The sequence below is a fragment of the Populus trichocarpa genome, chromosome 8, assembly GCF_000002775.5.
Source record: "Populus trichocarpa isolate Nisqually-1 chromosome 8, P.trichocarpa_v4.1, whole genome shotgun sequence".
NCBI classification, from domain to species: domain Eukaryota; kingdom Viridiplantae; phylum Streptophyta; class Magnoliopsida; order Malpighiales; family Salicaceae; genus Populus; species Populus trichocarpa.
The window spans coordinates 17,439,892-17,462,166 of record NC_037292.2 but is presented as its reverse complement, the minus strand read 5'-3'; the positions used below and the strand labels follow the sequence as shown (position 1 = coordinate 17,462,166).

Here is a 22,275-nt window from a genome sequence, read left to right as displayed (position 1 = left end):
GGTCTTTGAGTCAAGAATCCAATAAAATTAAGTTTGCATCAAATGAAGTTCTCTAACTCAAGATATTAAAGTTGGAATGACAAAAGGTCAAAATTGGCAGAATGTGAGACTTGTCTTTGAAGGCTATAATTTCCATCCCCTTTCTTTTATATTTTTCTTGCCATATATGTATATAAAGGTATGGATGTTAGCTTTCTAATACCACTAGAATCACTTCATTTCAACCTCTATGAGTAGTGATGTATATATTTTTCTAATGCCAAGATATTCGACACGGGTTGAAACATGGTCTGAATTTTATCTCCAATTTGCTCCATTTCAAATCTTACATCCAAAAGTACCTTCAAAATATAAAATAAATATTATCAAGGTATTTTATATATAAAACATGTACAAAATATTAGGTAAATATAGGTAAAACTATCAAATAATATGGTTGCATCAGTTGATATGGAGCCATAGTTGTTGGATGAGGAGTTGTTATAGTTTGAACAATCAAAGCTTCCACTGATGTTGTTTGCAATGTTTGCTCAAGTAGGCTAGTTAGTCTTGCCACGTCACCTTTAACGCTCTCCATTTCTTTTTGATGTTCAGCTTCTAAATATGCACGCTTTTCGTTCCCCATTAGCTTCTTTTTTTTTATCTTGTGTGATAAATTTGTTTTATAGAGGGACATACATTTCAACTCCTGTATATGCATATATGTCAAAAAATGTTTGCATGTTAAAGCTCATATATGCTTATGTTGTTAATGGATTGAAATTGATTCATGACTTCTATCTTCTTGATTCTAGGCATGATTTTTTATTCTAGTTAATTGTTGTAAAGGAGTATTTTTCAAGTTCTTATCATTGTTGAATTCCAAACACATTATATAAAAGAGAAAATGAGTTGTGGCTTTTTCATTACATATAATAAAAATTCATACATTTTTTATAAATCAAATTTAGACAAATATAGAAAAATCTATACATCACCACTCATAGAGGGCATTGCCTTTATTAGCTATATTTATAATAAAGGCAGGGGTTTCATCCAAGTGCTTTTGGTACTTCATGACATCATTCCCAATCTAGGCAGCCTGTTGTTGTAATCTCCCAGCCTGAAAAGCTACTTACTCAACTTGCCTTGTCATATGCTTCTTCTTTTTTTGTCGTGGAATAAAGTGTTGTTAGTGACTAAGATGTCATTACTAGAAGCAAGAGCTTTATAATTTCTTTCAAGCATTCATACTGTGTTTTCCAGATAGGTTACTTTAGTCATTACTTGTCGTAGTTCTTTTCTTTCGATGTCAAGCCCATCTATTTTGGAGTTCATCTGAACCTTAAAACTATCAGTTTAATCTTGACATTCATGACGCTCTTGCTTGGACCTATTCATTTTTTTTTCATTTTGAAGTATTGGTCTTTTAGCTCTATCAATTCTTCCTCTCAAATTTCTAGCTCGGATTGCATCACCATGAACTATTCTTTTGCATACTCGGCCCCTTGTAGTCCTGCATGTCAGATTTAGCAGCATTCCTAGCACTTCTTTCTTCTTCTAACTATTCTATATATTGGGCTTGAAAGCTTTTTCCTTCTTTTATGTCAAATTCACCTAGCCAGTTCTTCTCTTTTTCATTGTCTAATTTTTTTCTAAGGCTATCATTTTCCTTCTTCAAAGAATCTATTATTTTCTTATTAGAAATCATCTTGTTCTTAGTTGATTTCTTGATCTTGACACCTTCTTTTTCTATTTGCACACACTTGTTGACCAATTCATTATGCTTGCTTATTTGATTTTCTAACTCCTTTTGGATCCCCATGGTTACTTCTTTAGCTATCTCAACCATTTTGTTTCCAATCTTTCCATCTCAAGATCTTTAGTCAAGATCAATAACTATTCATCTTTTCATTACAGTTGCTAGTTCAAGAAATTTCTTATCCTATCTTCTTCTTCTAGTTGTTTTTCCAAAAGTTGTTGTTGCCCTATGCTATGACAGAGGTCAATTCTGCACTTTTATCAATCCTTTTTTTCTTTTTGGTTGCTCCACTTTTGATTCTAAACTTCTAGCTATCGTGAATTTGATTATTCCAAAAAGCTTTTCAATTCTCCAGATCACGTAGTTTTGACTGAATGAGAATTCAACCCTGTTTTCTTTTTCCTTCTTCACCAATAAAGGTCTTTTCCAATCTTGTCTAATAAATTCCATCTCATAAAAGGATGACTGATGTCTAAATAAACTGGTGAATTCTGTTAATCCTAGAGTTATCGATACATACTACATTCCACTCAGCTGTTTTATTACAAGTGCAGGTGTATTACTGATGTATCTGGTTACACTAGTCAGAGGAACTCATATCTTGCTACCACAACTCATTATATAGATAGTGTCTTTAATCCATGGTGCTTTCCATGTGAAGTTGTTTTGCATTAATGCGGTATATTTCTCTACCCATGTTTTCTCGTCAAATTCTTCCAAGTATTATCTATAATAATTTTTAATGGTTGAAGATCAAACAACCAAAAGTTATTGAAAATATCTCTTGCATTTCAATGTGACTGATAATTCATAGATGCAACAATGAAACACTATATCTCATGGTTCATTTCTCATGCATCCTACAATGGTTGAATGATAGCATGATTTCAGCCAAAATTACAGCAAGAGAGTTGATTTGATCATGTTCATACTCTATGAATGCATTGCATTATCTAAACTTATGACTTTACTTTTATATGGGAACAAAGCTAATCTGAATATAGCAAAGGACACTAGCTTGTACCATTCTTCTTTATTCTGGCTTCGGTATAAGTTGAGACCTTTTTTTGTATAAAACAAAGAATCTTTTTATGTGTATTGTGTGGGTGTATTGATTGTTTTCTTTATCTAAGAATCAACCCAAAAATAATATGATCCTTAAACAAGTCATACCCATTGAAAGTTAAAATATATTGAATATGGTTGATACATTATGTTTTTAAAATATATAAATATTATTTAATTGTGCATATAAATCTAGACCTGTGAGTTGAAGGGTGACCTAGGAAATACGTACCATTTTAATTCACTTCTCTGAATATCCAGTAAACCGTTATTCTACCATCGAAGTCATCTTCTAAGTGACCGTATTTAATTTTAAAAAATGTTATGTATAATAAATATCTTGTATATATATTTTTTGGACGTTGGTTTGTAAATATAATTCATATGTCTACATTTATTGTTAAATAAATTTTAATTTTGAATATGTGTGGACGTGTATTTAATTATTTTCTGAACTAGATCAAATATTCTTTTGATATGAGTAAATTTGGGCTAGGTCAACATGACCACATGAAAGCTTATCGAGTGCAAATATTGGCTTTCAGGTCTATTTTGAACATAACCAAAGAAACAAGACCAAAACCCAATTGACCATTACCTTCCTTTCAGGGCATGCTTGGATTCCAAAATTGAAGTTTTAATAATCTTCTGCCACAAATTCATATATTATTTTAATATAAGTATAATATATATCTGTTATTATAAACAACAAACAATGAATAGCTTATTTTAGATAGAATATTTTAAGGTGGTTGTTATTTATTTTGTTAAAAAAGTTATTTAAAAATGAAAAAAGTTCATAATTTAATTATTTTGGCTCAAATTGGGCATTTTCTCAAACTTTGAAATTTTATTTATTTTTTAAAATTTTGATTAATTTGATTTTTGAACATTTGGGTATTTTTTCAAATTTTTGTGACAGATTTGAGTATATGGTCTGTCGCGCAGAGATTTTGCAGCCGATTATGGCCTTCAGTTGGGCTATGTGTAATGGCTATCAATGGACTGAGTCGGAAGTGAACTCAGTTGTTTATGGATTTTTTTTTTATCAACATGATATTTGGATCAGTTTGCTCGTATCTTGACTAATTTCACGGGCCCTAAAGTTAATGACTATGTAAACCTCTAGTGATCCTGAAGTTTGTAAGACTCGAACTGGTAATTTCTAGAAAAGAAACCAAAGATCTTACAAGTTAAACTATATTTCTCATGTTATGAATTCTTATTTTGTGAGATTCAACAACGACTCACAGCATGACTATGCAGACTTGGTTATGATTTCCCATCATGTTTTGAACGAGGTCCCTGCAAGTTTTGGGTCTTCATCGTTTGCCAAGGTGGTTTTCGGAAGAGGTCACGTTCAATAAATTAAAAAAAAAAAGCCATTTAGATTTTATATATATCTTATTCTTGTGATATCATAACTCAAAAGTAAAAGGGAGTATAGAAAGGCCACCTTGGCCAACATTCTAGAAAGTAGAATTAGTTCGTGTATAGTAATGCTGTGATATTTATCAAATTTATTTTTTAATTGAAAATATATTAAAATAATAATTTCTATATATTTTTCTATTTTTTACTTTAACACATTAAAATTATAAAAAACCACCTAACAAAAATCAACTTAAAATTTATTTAAATAAAAAAAAAGGTTAAACCGCTCAAAACAAATACTCCCGTTGTAGGAAGCTGGCCCGTGATCACCATTCTTTTATTAAAGCCAGTTGGCTTTTGCGTTTTGGTACAAAAGCAAGATAACATTTATAAATAATAAAGACGATTAATGCCGCCTGAGATCATAGTTATTAAGATCGGATAGGTCTTAGATTAATGCCGCCTGAGATCATAGTTAGGACTTAGGGGGTTGATTTAGGACCCCATGGATTTGATAGCTGGACTCATCTGGGTGACATAAAAAATTAGAATTGGTAAAAACCAGATAAAATCTGGTTCATCAATAACCCTGACAACCTGACAAAATCAGATTGAAACTCAATATTTTATTTATTTATTTATTTTTACAAATGTGTTTTGTCTTCTAACTAGAAATCTTTTATATATATATATTAGTTGATTATTAATCATTTTCAAAGTTTATTATATAAATATTAGAAAAATATTTTATTTTTTTAATATGAGATTTGAAGTCATTTAGTATAATATATACTCTATGTTCACAAAAAAAAATATTATTTTTTCAATGTGGAATCTGAAACCCTTAAATACATATACTTTATATTCACAAGAAAAAAGTTATGTTTTTTCAATGTGGGATAAAAAATCTTTTTGGTTTAAATACTTCAACTTAAAAGGATAACATATTAATATAGTATCTTTTTAATGTGTGATAAAAAAAACTTTTGAAATAATCTGTTAAATTTTATTATTTATAACATATATGATCTATATTCACATGAATTTTTATTTAATTTTTTTATATAAAATATTAAATTGAAAATATTAACTTAAAAGTTTTTTATATTAATTTAGATTAATCCGAGTAAATTTAAAACCCAACTTGATAAGGTGACTTTTCAAATCATGTATGATAACTATGACCGAGACAGCTCAAGTTTGAAGATAGTAAGCAATTCGTAAAGCTGAAAGAAACAAGGGCCTCTTCAATTAGGATGAACGAGTAGACCAAAAAAGAAAGAAAGTCTGAAATATGATCTAGCTAGCTACTGAGAATGAGCCAGTGGTTGGATTTATAGTTTCCAAAACCATCCTCTCTGAATTCATCATATGTACAGTTAATCCTAAAATTACAATCATATTTCAGCATAATAACTTGAGAATCTTGTTTTATATATAATTAAAATTTTAAATTAATCAGGCAACAGAAAAGCCTTGTAATAAGATTTAGAAACTATCAAATTTGTATTAGTTTTTTATTTAATTTAATTTTTATTTTATTTTTTAAAAATTATTTAGGATATTTTATATGTATTATAATTTGTATTTAATTTGTATTTGAGTTATTTAATTTAATTTATTTAATTTGTATTTTAATTTATATAATTAAAATTTAATTCTTTGTGCCACGCGAGAGTTGCCTTTGAAACAGGTTTCTTCCTTTTAAACTTCAATCCGAGAAACCAAAACCATAATATTTTATTATTAAGAAAAACCTTTTCTCTTCAATACAATACCCAACACTAGTGATCAAATGATCAGAACCACCGCAAGGAGATAATCATTACAAAGCAGAATCCAACACCTTTAACTGAAGTACAAGGAAAGACTTAAGAAACCATCTTGACATACTTATATAGTACTTGCTTGTTCTTCTGCAGCCTTTAATTATTACAAGGTATAGGAATTTTCAGGTTCACGCATCAGGATTTGCCAAGAAGTAAGCTTCGACAGCCTTGAACAGTCCTTCGGTCTTCTTGCCATCCTTCTTGATTTGATCCTCCTTGATCTCAGCACCATCCTTTATATAGTACTTGCTTGTTCTTTTGCAGATGGATCCTCCCTCAGGAGTGGGCACAAACTTGTGCTCAAAAATCACTTTCTCAACTCCCTCCATCCAAACGTTAGATTCAATCAAACTGAAGCTGTATGCGAAATTCTCTTCATCAATTGTTTCAATCTTCTGCTTCACGTAGGTGAGTCCTTTGCCTGCAAGTGAAATCTACAGCGTTATTTCTTTGTGCAACACATATAGCTAGCTAGTGATACACTAATTTCAAGGCCACCCTTTATTTTGTTCTTCTTGGGTAATATATATATATATATATATTAGTTACAGCAAGTAGCTAAGAGATGATAGAATTTATAACTTGCCTTCAACAAAAGTGACCTTTCTTATTGTTCCTGGCCCTCCGTTTCCTTCAATTATCTCAGAGCTTATAATAGCTTGCGGTAGAATTTTAGGTATAAGAGTATCAGTCTCAAGGCAATAGACCTTGAAGAGCTTGGCAGGAGGGACAGCGACAGAAAACTCATTTTCAAAAGTGATGAGACCCATGATAACCAAATATTAGTTACAAAGATTACAGAAGAAAGAAATTAGAGGGGGAATTTGAAGCTATGAAGGATGGTTCTGGGGTGAAGAAATGTGAGAATTGGAGGAGGAATTTATAGGGTAAGTGTATGAACGTCTCATCTGGATCAAAGTCCCTGTCCCCTTCATCGTTCTTATTTTTTGTAGAATTATTGTTTTGGTCAATATAAGCAGCTTTGAATCTAGAGAAATTATAAAATTCTCAAGTTGAATATAACTAAACATCATTTTGTAAGAAAAATAATCTGAACTAGATTAATTTAGCACGAATTACGAGGACCGTTGTTGCAACCTCCAGTAAGAGAATTAGGGGAAAAAAACTTAGTGCATGGATAATTTGATAGTTCTAAAGTCCCTTGCCTGCAAGTTGGATCAAAGACGGTTTGCAAGTCCCTAGCTATACACACTTGCATATAAAGCAAGAGGATTGGAATATTTTGGATAGTTTCTTTACTCCTCATTGAGAGTAAATTGCAGGCGCTGAAAATCTATCGTTTTCCATGTTAATTACTGTCACAAAAAGCTCTGACTTGGTCAAGTCCAGTGCCTTCAGAAATTACAAGTAGAAGTCAAGTTAGAACTAGCAGCCATCGAAGACGATTATGTATTCAATGGCCCAGATATTAATTGCCCATTTAAAATCAATATTGCTATTATTCAAAATAGAATATCAATATATTCCCGAGAAAATTATTTAGATTTTTAGTCTCATAAAAATATTTTTGATATTCAAATTTAAAAATAAATACGTACTTATCTTTTTATTAACATTTACCATAAGTGGAAGTCTATCATTTTATGATTACCACCGTCATAACCATTTTATTATTAAAGTAATTATTATTATAATCATTACTAATATTATAATTATAATTATAATTATCTTTTCATTAACATCTACCATTAATACAAGTCTATCATTCTATGACGACCACCATCGTAACCATTTTATTATTAAAGTAATTATTATTCTATTATTATTAATATTATAGTTATAATTGTCATTATTACCACCGTTATTATTATCTTATCATAAATATTGCAACTTTTCTTATTTTATTTTTGCTATTCAAAAATCATGAATACAATATATATATATATCCAAATAATAAAAATTAACTTATTTTTTAGAAAAAAAAATTCATAAAAAATGTTTTTTGCAAAACAAATATCTTTATACTAAACAAACTCCCCCTCAAACACAAGTTGGCTTTGAGTATATATTAAATTTTGTTGGAAATTGGAATGACTAATTTCTTCATTTTTGTTCTTTTTTTTACAGGGGGCTAATTTTATTTTATTTTAAGCATTAACTTGCCATACTGGTGGGATTTTTTTTCAAAGTAGCAGTCAAGATTTATTTTTTTAATTTAAATGATGTTTGTATATATTTTTTTATAGAGGTTTTTCCCAAATAATACGTTGTTGAAGCATGAGTGCTCGGATCTGTATATGTGTCTGACATCGACACCCCATACCGAGTCTGAGGTCTGAGTAATATACAATTGGTCTCATTCCACGCCTTATGACGTTTCGAAAAGGGAGTCGGTGTGGCGTAAAGATATCATTAGAAAAATTGTTGTTCAAAACGTTGCTTTGAATCATTTCAACATTTTGAAAAAAAATTTAATATACTTTTATCTTAATTTATTTTTTTTCTACAAGTTATTCATCAAAAATAACTCTGAAATTACAATTCAAAGTTAGAAGTTAATGTTTTACAAGTCATGTAAAATTAACTCTTAATGTGCAAAATCAAGAGATTAACCCATAATTTGCATGGGATATACATCGATCTCACAATGATATTGTATATCTTCTGTCAGAACTAAAGATTACACAATCCTCAATTAATCCCATCGAATGACGCTTCCTAAGCAGACTTTTCACATGCAGCAAACAAAACTTTAATTTATTTCGCAATCCAAAATCCTTCATTACTAGTAAGAAATTGGTGGACAAGAACTTATAAATAATAATATTTATCTACCTATATTAAATAACCCTTCATTACTCGGGCAACATAAATATTGAGAAACTGTTCGTCTAACACAACAATCATTAAAAAAAAAATAGTTTGTCAAGCACCACAATCATTGAGAAATGGTTCACATTCAAACTCCAAAAGCACCAACCATTGAGAGAAATAGTTCACGCATCAAATCCTATACAAAAGCAAGCATCCGTTGTGAAAGGGTTAACACCAAGCACTTTGAAAAATTCTAATCACCAAAGCAATTTATGAGCAACTTCGAGTCAAGATGATCGACCTACATTCAAGTTCCAAAATAATGTTTCAAACAAATCTTAAAAAATACAAAAATTCAATTTAAAAAAAACCAAAACATGAATCTTGATTTGAAAACTAAAAAGTCTAAATGTATGGAAAATACTTACTTTTGCTAAAATTTAAAACTATTAATATGGTGGTTAATTATTAATTTGGTGGCTAACTATGGATTTTATAGCTAGATAAAACATAAATAATAACATCATAATCTGAACATATGGTCTGTATGAAAGTTGTAGATAATTATCTTATCTTTCCAACCTAAAACGAATGGGCTTATTTGCACTTTTAGAACTTCAGATATAGGTTAAACAACTAACAGTATTTGGATTGGAGGACAAATTCATATTTTTCTTTTGTTGTTAAGATTTGAACTTAAAAATGACAGTGTTGAGTCTTGGGCTTTTCATGAATATTTTAGGTTTACATCTTAGCTTTTTATCAAGCTAAACCACACTTGAGTTGGAGGTTGTTAGATTCAGTTATAACCTAAAAACCAAATGATGTTCCAGTTCAAACATCAATCAGTCCAAGTAGGATTTCTTCTCTAAACATAGTCTTCTCTTTGTCTCTTCACATAAACCCTAATTTCAATAATTAAGCATATCAATTAGTCCTTTGAATTGTGAACTATGTCTATTTTACAAACCTGCATTTAAAACTAAGTATTTACCATAAATTATAGATATATTATATTGTTAGACTTGTTATTATAAACATGCTTAAATTAAAGAATTTAACAATACTTTAAATATAATATGATGATATAAAACCTTAATAAAATACACTTTAAGTACATATCACACCTCTCAACTAACTTATCACTACTCCCCATCAATTAAAGCATTAGAATAGAGAAACAATTCACGGAATTTAAAACCAAAGCGTTCGTCATTTTACTTTTACTAATCAATCCAAATAAAAAAAACTCTCTTTAGATTTATATTTCTGCCATATTCCTTTTAATTAAGATATTACTATATTTTTTGTGTTCAATATTGAGCCACATGGTTATGGACCTTGCTTGGAAGAAAACTAAATTTGTTCTAATCTTTTTCTAAGGTTAACTTCTTTTGGTTAGGATATATATATATATATATATATATATATATATATATATATATATTTCTTTTTCATTCTTTTTTAAATAACATAGCTTTTAAAAAAAAACATAATGCATCCTTTACTCATGTAATGAGTTATAGGCTAAAAACTTTCAAATAAGTTGGCCTTAGAGCATTAGGTATTGAGACACTATGAGCTTAATAACTCGAGTTACAGATACTTACATGTAGATAGTGCAATGTTTGATTCCCTTAAGCTTTTTCCTCAACTCATGTAACAAGTTTTGGGCTAGTAACTTCCAGATTAGTTGACTTTAAGTTATTAGGTGTTAAAACACTCATTCGTGCTTAATTGCTTAGGTTAAGGAGACTACAAAATTGAACTTATCTATGTATTTATTTTATTAGTTTATTATATATATAATCTATCATTCTCTTAGTTGCCACCTACGATAAAAGAACACAAATAATGTAATAATCTAATTTGCAACCCATAAACATGTGTTAAAGTATGTGTGTGAAGAAGATGGTTTATGAATACTTACTAAGTAAGTATATGAGCAGAATTAAGTGATAACAATATGAGAGCTTGTAAACTTGAATAATTAAAAAAAAAAGCATGTGATAAAACCTTGTTATGAATTTTACAAATAACCATAATAAAATATTTATTGCAATGTGTCTCAAGAGTCATCTCAAAAGTAAAGTTCCTTCTTACTTGGCCATTCTAATTGTAACAATTATGTCAAATGGTTTTAATAACACCAAGAAGAAAATGTTTTTTTTTAATTATTTCAACTATCCTCTCCCCCCTAACAAAAATGAGACATTGTTCTCAATATTTAAAGTCAGATCAGTAGTGTATAGAAGACATTACCTAAAATTACAACTACTAAAAACCTGAAACACACTTAAACAAATATAATAAATAACGGAACAAAAAAATAATATATTATGGGTAAAATCAAAAGACATAAATATTTACACACTAAGGCTCAAACCCAATCTTTTGTTTTTACAACTTTTCTTGGTTGACCAGTCTATTCGATTCATGGATTGATCAAATTTAGGGATGAAAGTTTGTAGTTGATCAATCAATTGTTCAGCAGTTGCAACAGATATTATGTTTCATTATGTCGAAGATGTTATAAACTTTTGTTCCAACATGATAAAAAAAAAAGATAACAAATTATTATAAAAATCATTAACATTTAATGTTCAGTTGGGTGTAGAGAAAATCTGAAATATCTCTTTGAATGTACCTAAACTAATTGCTAAAGAAATAAAGGCATCAAAATGTTCAAGTATTGTAGCTATTCGTTCAGACCTTGTCAAGACCTTTAGTTCATCTCCAATTGTTTTTCTAGTGATGTTCTCATTGGCTAAAGCTTTTGGGTTGATACCCAAAACTTGATTGTCTATGAAGAATATACAACTATTGACACATTTTCTATTGACCCAAAGTTGCCTCCCCCATATACTAAATGAGTCTTTCTCTCAGCTACTACCCGACCAAGATAATTTGTTGATTCTAAAACTTCATTTTCTTTTTCAGGACTGGATCCACAAATATTTTTTATTTTAAGAGTTGAGGATCTTGTCATCTCTACAGTATCTTATACTCTTTGAATGTATGAGCTGAATAAAAATAAAAGGAAGGGTGAAAATATTTTATAGACATGGAAAAGGAATGCAATCATATCACCTATATGGATAGGCTAGTTAAAGGGTTTTTTTTTTGTTATTTGATTTAGAACATGTATATGTACAAGTAGATGTGATTATGACTCACATCTTCTCTTGGTTTTACATCCAAGAACAACTTAAACGCTGTTTATAGGTTGGGGATAGGCTTCCCATCCAGTTTTTTTTAAAAAACTAACAAACAAGGTTTTTTTAGTCAGATTCCTAAGACTATTTCTAGCATATTCTTTATGAAAATAGGGTCATATGATTGAAAGGAAATGGTATTAATGCATTTGACTGAACCAACATAATAGATTGAATGTTAAATAATTATTGTATGTGGATCCAGACTTGAGGTTTGAATCACTGATATTTTAGTCATGAAAGGGTAAATGAGATGATTTATACACTTCAGAATGATTAAAACAAATAGCTTCAGGTTGGGACTCACCTCTACCTTCGAGCAACCATAAGGGATAAAAATCCTGAAAACAAGTAGGCGATTGATAAGTTGAAGAGAAGGGTTTAAAGGGATGAGCCTCTAAGTGATTTTATATAGATGATGCCACCTCAAAACATGTGTAACTACTTGGTGAAATAGAATATTAAATATGTTATATATAAGACCCTGAGTTAGGGGTATAAAGAATGGAATGCGAGTAAAAGTTTGAAACTGATGAAATTTAGTTAGTGTAGTATGTGTTACAAAATATAATGAAGGAATTAAACTTTTAGTTATTAACTTGTATGAACTATGAATAATGTGAATCGAGTCTTTGTTGGGTTGGAAGAAAAAACCTAATATAAGTTTTGTGTTTTGCAAGAGTGTTTTTTGCATGATCTAGCCAGGGAATGAAAGAATCAAATACAGAGCTGATACTATGACAAAATTTTATACTGTACGATCATACCAAGTAGATCAATCTATATATATAATGTAGTAAAAAATAATGTAAATTGTCATATAAGTACATCATTGTATTGTTTCTTTAAGTAGGGTATTAACGTTTCAAAGAATTTTAATGTATAGATATTGATGTAAAATTTATTGGATTGATTGGATGGCCTGAGGCCATTACTTGGATATAATTTGTTACGGGCAGGATTCATAATCTTCAATGATTGTTATATAGGTTATTAAAAGAAGAGAAACAAAAAATTTAGTGACTTTGACAGAAGGAACTCTATCAAAATTTCATTAGGAATCTAATGTGACAATTTTAATGGAAACGTTTCAATATTTATATGAATGGTGTTACTGGGAGTAGATATGCAAGTTATAAAAAAAATTACCTTATTTACATGATTTCAAGGCTTAAAATATCATTAGAACGTTGAGAATTTTACGGGGCGTTATATACAAACTATATTATACTTCCAAAATATTTCAATTTCTCCATCAAGAATTAAACCTCCCCTTCTCTATTTTGATTTGTTATGCCACCTTCGCACGTGATAGAGACGATGTATGGCTGAGCTCGCTGAAAAATATGGGTGTGTGCCTCCATAAGAGGCGTGTTATTGGGAAGGAAATTTTTTTGAGTTTAATCATAAAATTATGATTAAGGTTCAGGAGCTACCACTTAGTATTATGATTACTAGGAATCTATGGTCTGCGAGAGTCTGAGTAATGGACTGGTTGTGCAAAGGGAATATGCATCACCCACAGTGCACCCTACTTAAAGTAAGTTGCATTGTTATTTGATTGTTTTTTTTTCTAAGTCAAGTTTCTATTAATTGGTCTTGTCCAAGGTCTAAGGTAGATCTCCCTTCATGAGAGAGTTTCTACCTCATCGGGTTTAATCCTAACAATTTTAAAGTTCAAATTTTAGCATCGTATTTATTTTACACTTTGTATCTTTAATACCTGAGAGTGTACTTTATTGTGTAGTTTTACACCCCCCAAGTATTAAAAGTCTACTTCTGAACCCTAATATAAAATAAACAAAATGATTGGTGAAGGATTTTTGACATTTTAGCTAAATCCTAACGGATAATCATAAACTGGAAATGATATCTATTTTTGGATTTTTTAAAACATGAGAAAGATGCAATTTTTGTCTTTTTTTAATGAAAATATGCTTGGAAAACTTTTTAGAATTTGGTCGTATGCATTAAAAAAGTATATTTTGTTTTTGTTTTTTGAAAGGGGAAATTAATTTAAAAGTTTTGAGATTTTTTTTTTGAAAATTTTCGGAGAAAACTGAGTATTTTAATACCGAATCTATATCTTACAATGTAAAAATATAACCCAATATTAAACAAAATTGATAGAATAACACGCGAGAAAATCAAAATTATTTTGAAATTCCCTTTTGGGATTTTTTTTTAATATATAATATTATTATATTATCATAATTAAATATATTATAAAATATATGGGTTGGGCCGACTAGCGGTCCAACAAATCTAAGCTTCTCCTTTTCTTTTTCTTTTTCTTTTTTTTGGGTTGAACCCGGCCTAGCCACTTGAAGTGGGCTGGAACGGGTCCAGCCCAGGCTGGGGGGTAATTATTCCCCTTAGTGCCCTGCATGCAGAATGCATAACAAATTATCGTTCTGCATGCAGGAAAATAAAGGGAAGGGGGGGAGGTGAACTAGAGGAAAAAAAGACAGATGGGTTACCTGGCGTAAGAAGTTGCTGGTGACCTGGTAGCGGAGCTAGTGGAGAGAACGGTGGGTGGAGACGCCAACATCAGTTGAAGGAGAAGGGAGAAGGAGAGGAAAGAGAAGAGGGAGCTTGCGGTAGAGGAGCTGCTGGCGCTGTGGAGGAAGAAGGAGAAATAGTCAATGGAGAGGAGGAAAGTGTGACGATGCTAATGGAGGGAAAGGCTGGTGGTGGCTAAAGGCCATAGTGGAGAGAGAAAAAGGAAAGAAAGTTCACGGTGGCAGAAAGGAAATGAAGGGGAAAGGTTGACTTTCTTTCCCCCTTAGAACATGAAATCCTTATCTATTTATAGGGGTTGGAAGAGGAACGTTTGGTCTCCACTAATGCCAAATTTTGACCCTTGATTTGACCCAAAAGAATCCTAACTGTTGGCTCAAAGTAGTCATTATGGGCTATCAGGTTTGTTGCAAGAAAAAGGCTGGTCGGGTTGGCCACTTTGGAGCGGTGCCACCGCCTCTGTGGTGTTAGTCAGCCAGAACTGATCACACTTGAGTGGAGTCAGATGTCAGATGATCATTTTGGTGTAAGTTTTGTCCAATTTGATGAAGAAACGAAGCATCAAATGCCTTGAGAAGTAGGCCACTCAAATAGCTTTTCTGAAGAAGAAGATGAACAATCGCAACAAAACGGCTTCGTTTTAGCCAATTGTGCTTTAGTCCTTCGATTTATGATTTATTCCTAATTGCACCCCTGATTGGCTTCAAACTTTCAACTTTGTGCAATTGTACCTCTGACAAACTTCAATTTAAGCTCTGGACTTCAATGCCTTTTTTATCTTGGTTATTGGTTTTGGATTTATGTAATTTTATTCTTAATTGACCATCAAACTTTTAAATTTCTTCAATTTCACTCCTAATTTCAGCCAATTGGGTTCTCAGAGTTCGACGTCTTTTGCAAAATGGTCATTGGGATGAGTTTTATTTCTAGACTTAATAGGCAACAATGTTATTTTAAAGAATAAATGTGATAATAAAGACAAAAAAATGTTTGACAAAGAAGGATATCAAAGGGATTTATGACAAGGCTATGTAAGAATGAAATGTGGGATGACATGTCATCAAGAAATAAGAACTACAATAGTAGAAAGAAATCTTGGGGCAAATAAAGACGCTATATGTGATAGAAAGTAAAAAAAAAAATCATGATGGAAAAGCACAAGAAGTCTCAAAACTAGGTCGCTTACTCAGAAACCGAAATCAAGCAAATAATTGAGCCTAATATCATGATGATTAGAAGTGAGAATCGGGACAATAGCCTAAGATGACAAGAGAAAGTTGGTATATTTCATGGAAGACTGTTTTTATTTATTTATTTTAGGGTAGTCATCTCTAGATAAGATTTTTTATTTTATTTTTAGAATAGTTGTCTCTTGATGAGACTGTTTAATTTGTTTTAAAGGTAGTTATCTCTCGTTAGAGCATTTTTTTTCTTTTCATTTTAAAGGTAGTTATCTTTCATGAGACTGTTTATTTTGTTTTGAGGGTAGTCATCTCTTGATAACACTATTTATTTATTTATTTATTTAGTTTATTTTAAGGGTAATCATCTCTTAATGAGACTGTGTAGTTGTTTTCTTTTGTTTGAAGTTACGGGTAATCGCCTCTCAATAAGGTTGTTTCTTTTAATGTTGAGCAAAGCTCGCTTTCTTTTCAATACAAAATTATTATACAAAGTTAAAGAAAAATAAAATCTTCAATGTTTTTGTACCGTAAGTATTGTAAAGAAGGAGCAAATATCATAACTCATTTTTTATCACCTAATTTTTAAAAGATGTTTTCAAAAATAAAAATAATGAGTGAAATGATAAGCAAACAAGGAAAGTGGGTGAGATAAGAAGATAAGAAAATAGAGGGATAAGGAGATAGGAAGATAAAAAGATTAGAAGTTAGGGATATAAGGAGATAAGAAGGGATAAAAATATAAATATAGAAGAGAATGAGTTATAAATAGACCATACAATTGAAGAAAAGAAATCAGAGAAAACCAAAGAGAAAATGAAGCAAAAAAAAAAGCACTCCTAAAAAAAAATAAAAAGAAGGAAAAACAAAACAAAACAAGCTTATCTCTTTAGCCAAAAATACAACAATTTTTTTTCCCTTCCTTTATCCCTGCAAGAATCCACTAACATAACTCATATAAACACATTGTAACCAACCTTCTACCATCATAGCTTCAGTCAACCACCCTTCTAATCAAAATCAGCTCACCATCAAAACGCCACCCAAACCACCATGAACTAGACCAAAAACAACCTCTCACCACCACCATTACACACCATTTCTTATAATCTTATACTTACCAACCCGATCACTATAAAATGAAGTTACCACTTATGAATCATCGTAGCATAGTCATTCTCTCTAACCGATCATCCACACTCGAAATCTGAAAAACCCAAAAATCCCAACAACCATGTAACACTCCTTCCACTGCAACACCGAATCCTTTTCCGACCTGAAATCCCAGTCGCAAATCAGATCCATTCTCACACTTCTAATCACCTAAAAAGACTGAGTTGTTTTTGCTAGTTTTCTAGGTTTTGTGACAGCACGTGATGCACATGCGCCACACTCTAGACAAACAGTCCACCAGCAATACCCAATCTAATTTTATCAACTTTTGGTCAACTCTAACAAGTCTTAAAGTTGTTTTTGAACCCCAAATAATTTTTTTTTTATTTTGGATAATTTTTAATATATTATCATTTTTTATATTATGATGAATATTTAAAGTGTTTGGGTCCACATCGACCTTGGAGGTATGTAGCCGTCAAGAATTTTTTTTTTTTGACTTATGATAAGGTTAAAATTAATACCCCACAATGGAAGAGAGGGTATTAATTGAAATTTAAATAAAAAATTAATGCAAAGTAAAAAATACATTAAAATAAAGAGGGTCCTTGTATAGGAGTAGTTGTGGCTAAATATTGTATGTAACAAGCACAAGCTTATCATCAAATGTCTCTTCTAATAAAGACCGTCTGGCTGTGAAACTTTTCCAATATATGTTTTTTATTTGCATTCACACCTTTTGGAATGAGTCGCTAAACCAAGTTTTTTTTTTAGGTGAAGGAAGTATGATTGTTTTATCAATAGTTAAACCCGATTGGAAGATGTTTCAACTTATATTCCTATTAATGTAATATCCATTACAGGTAAGAACATTAAAAAATAAAATAGCAAGTACGAAAATGAGTAATAACCTTTAATAAAGATTGTGTCACAACTCTATAATTAATTCATATATCGGGTGGTCTTGAAAGTCTAGTTGCTAGGTCTAGCTTTGAGTGACTAATCTATAAGGGCTTTAAGGGAAAAGAGAAGGGGTGAAGTTATAGGTCAGGTTTGTAAGCCTTATTTCTAAATTGTTGATCCTAAGTTCCCATGATTGCCTACTTTTTCCTGTTGATTCTAAGAGATGGAAGGGGCTCAATTCAAGCTAGTCATTCAATCTGACTCGACATTTCACCAAGGAGCCTCAAAACTATGAATCATAGAACTATAATGAAATATACAATCAACCAATATTTATTAAATTTGACAAAGATTCAGAAGAAACTCCAAATATTTGATGTCTTTCTCTTTGAATGAGATCTCAATTCAAAAGACGGTTTCATTAAATATCTAATAACTAGAGTCCTTTTTTTCAATCCAGTCTTCCACCACCATGAAACCTAGTTAGATTCAAGCATGATACACTTTTTAGTTATTGGAAGAACTCAAGTACTCTCTTTCAGATCGAGTAAGAGATCTTTTTCTTTTTAAAAGATACATGAGTGAAACAATCAACATATTGATATAGGAAGACCCAAATGATTCTTTCAATATATCATTTATAGGTCCAATGAAATTCATAGGAATAGGAAGAAGCCTTGAAAAATAGATATTATTTTTTCAACCATCTTTTAATTGTTAATATGATATAAAAGGACCATTACTATAAATATAATTGATTAGTCAAAGAGATATTTAATAACTAAAATAAATATCTCGGTTTTTTGAGATCTTCTGTTCTTCAAATGGAAGGAACAAAGATGAAATTAGATTGGTTCCCTAAATGTCTTTCTAGATATTTTTGTTATTCACGAAAGATGTGAAGGAGATGAATAAGCATATGCTTTTGAAAGAAATTAAAGAATTTATTGAGAGTCCTACAAGGTTCATTAATTTCTTTCCTCTAACAAGTGGTCAAAACTTCATCTTAGTTTGAATCTTACTAAGAGGTCCACTAGATATAATAAATTATTGAAGAAATAGCAAGATGTTTCTTTAGTCCCTTCTAAATGATCGAAAAAAAGAAAGAAATAATCAATATATTTAAAGTAATTACATATTTACAAAATACCATCTTAATTCATCCCATTTCACCAAATTAGGGATGTGATATGGTTTTGAAGGATGAACTGGATGTGGAGAGTTCCAATAATATTTCTTTCTTGAATATTTTTATTTATTTATTTCATATATATATTTCATAATCAAAACAGGGGATACATGTTCCACCATGATTCTAAATTAGAAGGGAGAATAAGAAATAACAAATCTATTTATTCTACTAATAACCTAGCCAAATCTTGTATATCATAAGATTTGAGACTCTTTTCAAATCTTATTTCACCTTGACCAAGGATTTTCTAGTCATACTATTTGAGAATAGATGAAATATTTTCTCTTCATCTAAGGTGATGAATCATCTCTTGATCACTAAAATATCTTCATATAGTTCATGCTACACCTAATGTTTACTCTTTCGTTATCTCGATTAAGATAACATGTAACAGTATCAAAGCATAATATTTTCTATATTAGATGAGTTAGTGATATGAAGTTTAAGGATCACTTATGTAACCGTCACATGAGCCTTTCCATAGACATAGGTGATCTCTCCATATGGAATTCTCATGTGGGTAGGTTCAGTGTACATGTCTTATGACAAGCACCTGCATATTAATTCTAGGTATCCCTTATACATCAGCTTATGAGAATAACTGTTTTTTTTTTATAAAGGAAAGAACATAATATGTATTGGTCTCTACGGGTCTAATGAATGTCGAGTATTTAAGAGAGTATCGACCAAGAATATTTTAGGAACAATGTTTTGATGCAATAGGAATCCTATAATTATAACAACTTTATAATTTTTTTTGTAAAGAATTTTTGTCCTATGAACTTTATCTTTATTGTAGATTCATTAATCTAATATTACATGAATATAATAATATCATGTGTAACCAATCAATTGGCTACAAGGCATATTAAACTACCACACTGATGAAAGGAAATGGCGTTGAGCATAAGTGGTATCGATGGCCCTTTTGCAGCGTAGAAATGGCTACAAGGCATATTAACCAATCTTATAATTTTTTGAGCACCGTTTGTTGATTTGTGGGATCGATGGTCCTTTTACAGTGTAGAAATAGCGTTGAGCGTAAGTGGTATTTATAGCTGAACATGAAGGTTTATCTTAGACTTCTTAGTCAAAAAAAGAACTTTTCATGTTCTAAAAGGAAAGATAGGTGGTCACAATTAATCCTAACATTTCGCAATTAATCCTAACATTACAACAATATTTCAGCATAATATATAATTAAGTTAAAGTCTGTTTTGGATTGATTTTTTGCAATGCATACCTTTATGCTAACAAACATAATTGTCAATTTAACCATTTCACTGGGTGGAAATTTTACCAAAAATTTTCAGAGGTCTTGTGTTATACATGGTTAAAATTGCAAGTCAGTCGGACAACTAAAAAGCCTTGTAATAAGGCTCAAAAGCTATTATGCGCGATTTATATTTATTTTCTATCTAATTTAGAATTTTTTTTCCTATTTGATTTAATTTTTTTTTATTATTTTTTAAAAATTGTTTAGGATATTTTGTACCTATTATAAATAAAGTTATTTAATTTGTATTTAAGTTTTTTTACGGACTTTGATTTTAGAATAATATTTGTAAGTGAGGAAAACTCAAAACTTTTTGGTTCTTGAAAGAATTTATATTGAATTATTGAATAATAACTATTTTTGTGGAGTTTTTCTTATGTTTTTTTTTATTTGCTAATTATTGGGTGAGGATTTAAATTCTAATAATTAAAAGTAATCGTTGCGCCACGCGAGAATTAAATAGGTTCTTCCTTTTAAACTTCAATCAGAGAAACCAAAACCAGAATATTTTATTATTAAGAAAAACCTTTTCTCTTCATTACAGTACCCAACACTAGTGATCAAATGATCGGAACCACCAAAAAAAAAAATGATCGGAACCACCGCAAGGAGATAATTATTACAAAGCAGAATCCAACACCATCAACTGAAGTACAAGGAAAGACTTCAGAAACCATCTTGACATACTTATATAGTACTTGCTTTTTCTTCTGCAGCCTTTAATTATTACAAGGTATAGGAATTTTCAGGTTCACGCATCAGGATTTGCCAAGAAGTAAGCTTCGACAGCCTTGAACAGTCCTTCGGTCTTCCTGCCATCCTTCTTGATTTGATCCTCCTTGATCTCAGCACCATCCTTTATATAGTACTTGCTTGTTCTTTTGCAGATGGATCCTCCCTCAGGAGTGGGCACAAACTTATGTTCGAAAATGACTTTCTCAACTCCCTCCATCCAAACGTTTGATTCAATCAAACTGAAGCTGTATGCGAAATTCTCTTCATCAATTGTTTCAATCTTCTGCTTCACGTAGGTGAGTCCTTTGCCTGCAAGTGAAATCTACAGCGTTATTTCTTTGTGCAACACATATAGCTAGCTAGTGATACACTAATTTCAAGGCCACCCTTTAGTTTGTTCTTCTTATGTGTATGTGTGTGTGTGTATATATATTAGTTACAGCAAGCAGCTAAGAGATGATAGAATTAGTAACTTACCTTCAACAAAAGTGACCTTCCTTATTGTTCCTGGCCCTCCATTTCCTTCAATTATCTCAGAGCTTTTAATTGATTGTGGTAGAATTTTAGGTATAAGAGTATCAGTCTCAAGGCAATAGACCTTGAAGAGCTTGGCAGGAGGGACAGCGACAGAAAACTCATTTTCAAAAGTGATGAGACCCATGATAACCAAATATTAGTTACAAAGATTACAGAAGAGAGAAATTAGAGGGGGAATTTGAAGCTATGAAGGATGGTTCTGGGGTGAAGAAATGTGAGAATTGGAGGAGGAATTTATAGGGTAAGTGTATGAACGTCTCATCTGGATCAAAGTCCCTGTCCCCTTCATCGTTCTTATTTTTTGTAGAATTATTGTTTTGGTCAATATAAGCAGCTTTGAAACTAGAGAAATTATAAAATTCTCAAGTTGATATTGTAAATCTGCCAGAACTAATTAATTCCATCGAATGACGCTTCCTAAGCAGACTTTTCACATGCAGCAAACAAAACTTTAATTTATTTCGCACTCCAAAATCCTTCATTACTCGTAAGAAATTGGTGGACAAGAAATTATAAATAATAATATTTATCTACCTGTATTAATAAACTATGGTAGGAGTCATAGTTTTAAGTCGTCGGTCAAGCCACCAAGAAAGAAAAATAGCCATTCTATTCACTTTTGAAAAGGATACATATAGTTTCTTCTTTACGTATTTAGTCTCTTCAGTTCGGAAATTGATTATTTTAGTTTAATTTTAAATTTTTAATTCTCAATGGCTGAAATCAAAATCAACTCTAATTCATTGCAAAAAGGAACTGTATCCAACTGTTTAGATTCAATTTGATAATAATTTTTTAAAAAGATTTCCAAGATTTTGA

General features: G+C 30.8%; 2 protein-coding genes across 2 annotated transcripts; both read right to left on the bottom strand.

The window, feature by feature from the left end:
• Positions 1–5,902: 5,902 nt before the first annotated feature.
• Positions 5,903–6,880, bottom strand: LOC18101881 (major allergen Pru ar 1). The gene is made up of 2 exons (XM_006380162.3): positions 6,596–6,880; positions 5,903–6,430 (listed from the first exon to the last, which is right to left on the bottom strand). The coding sequence occupies exons 1-2, from the start codon at positions 6,777–6,779 to the stop codon at positions 6,138–6,140; spliced, it is 477 nt and encodes a 158-aa protein (XP_006380224.1). The 5' UTR covers positions 6,780–6,880; the 3' UTR covers positions 5,903–6,137.
• Positions 6,881–20,673: 13,793 nt separating this feature from the next.
• Positions 20,674–21,685, bottom strand: LOC18101880 (major allergen Pru ar 1). Its single transcript, XM_006380161.3, has 2 exons — positions 21,397–21,685; positions 20,674–21,228 (listed from the first exon to the last, which is right to left on the bottom strand). The coding sequence occupies exons 1-2, from the start codon at positions 21,578–21,580 to the stop codon at positions 20,936–20,938; spliced, it is 477 nt and encodes a 158-aa protein (XP_006380223.2). The 5' UTR covers positions 21,581–21,685; the 3' UTR covers positions 20,674–20,935.
• Positions 21,686–22,275: the final 590 nt, after the last annotated feature.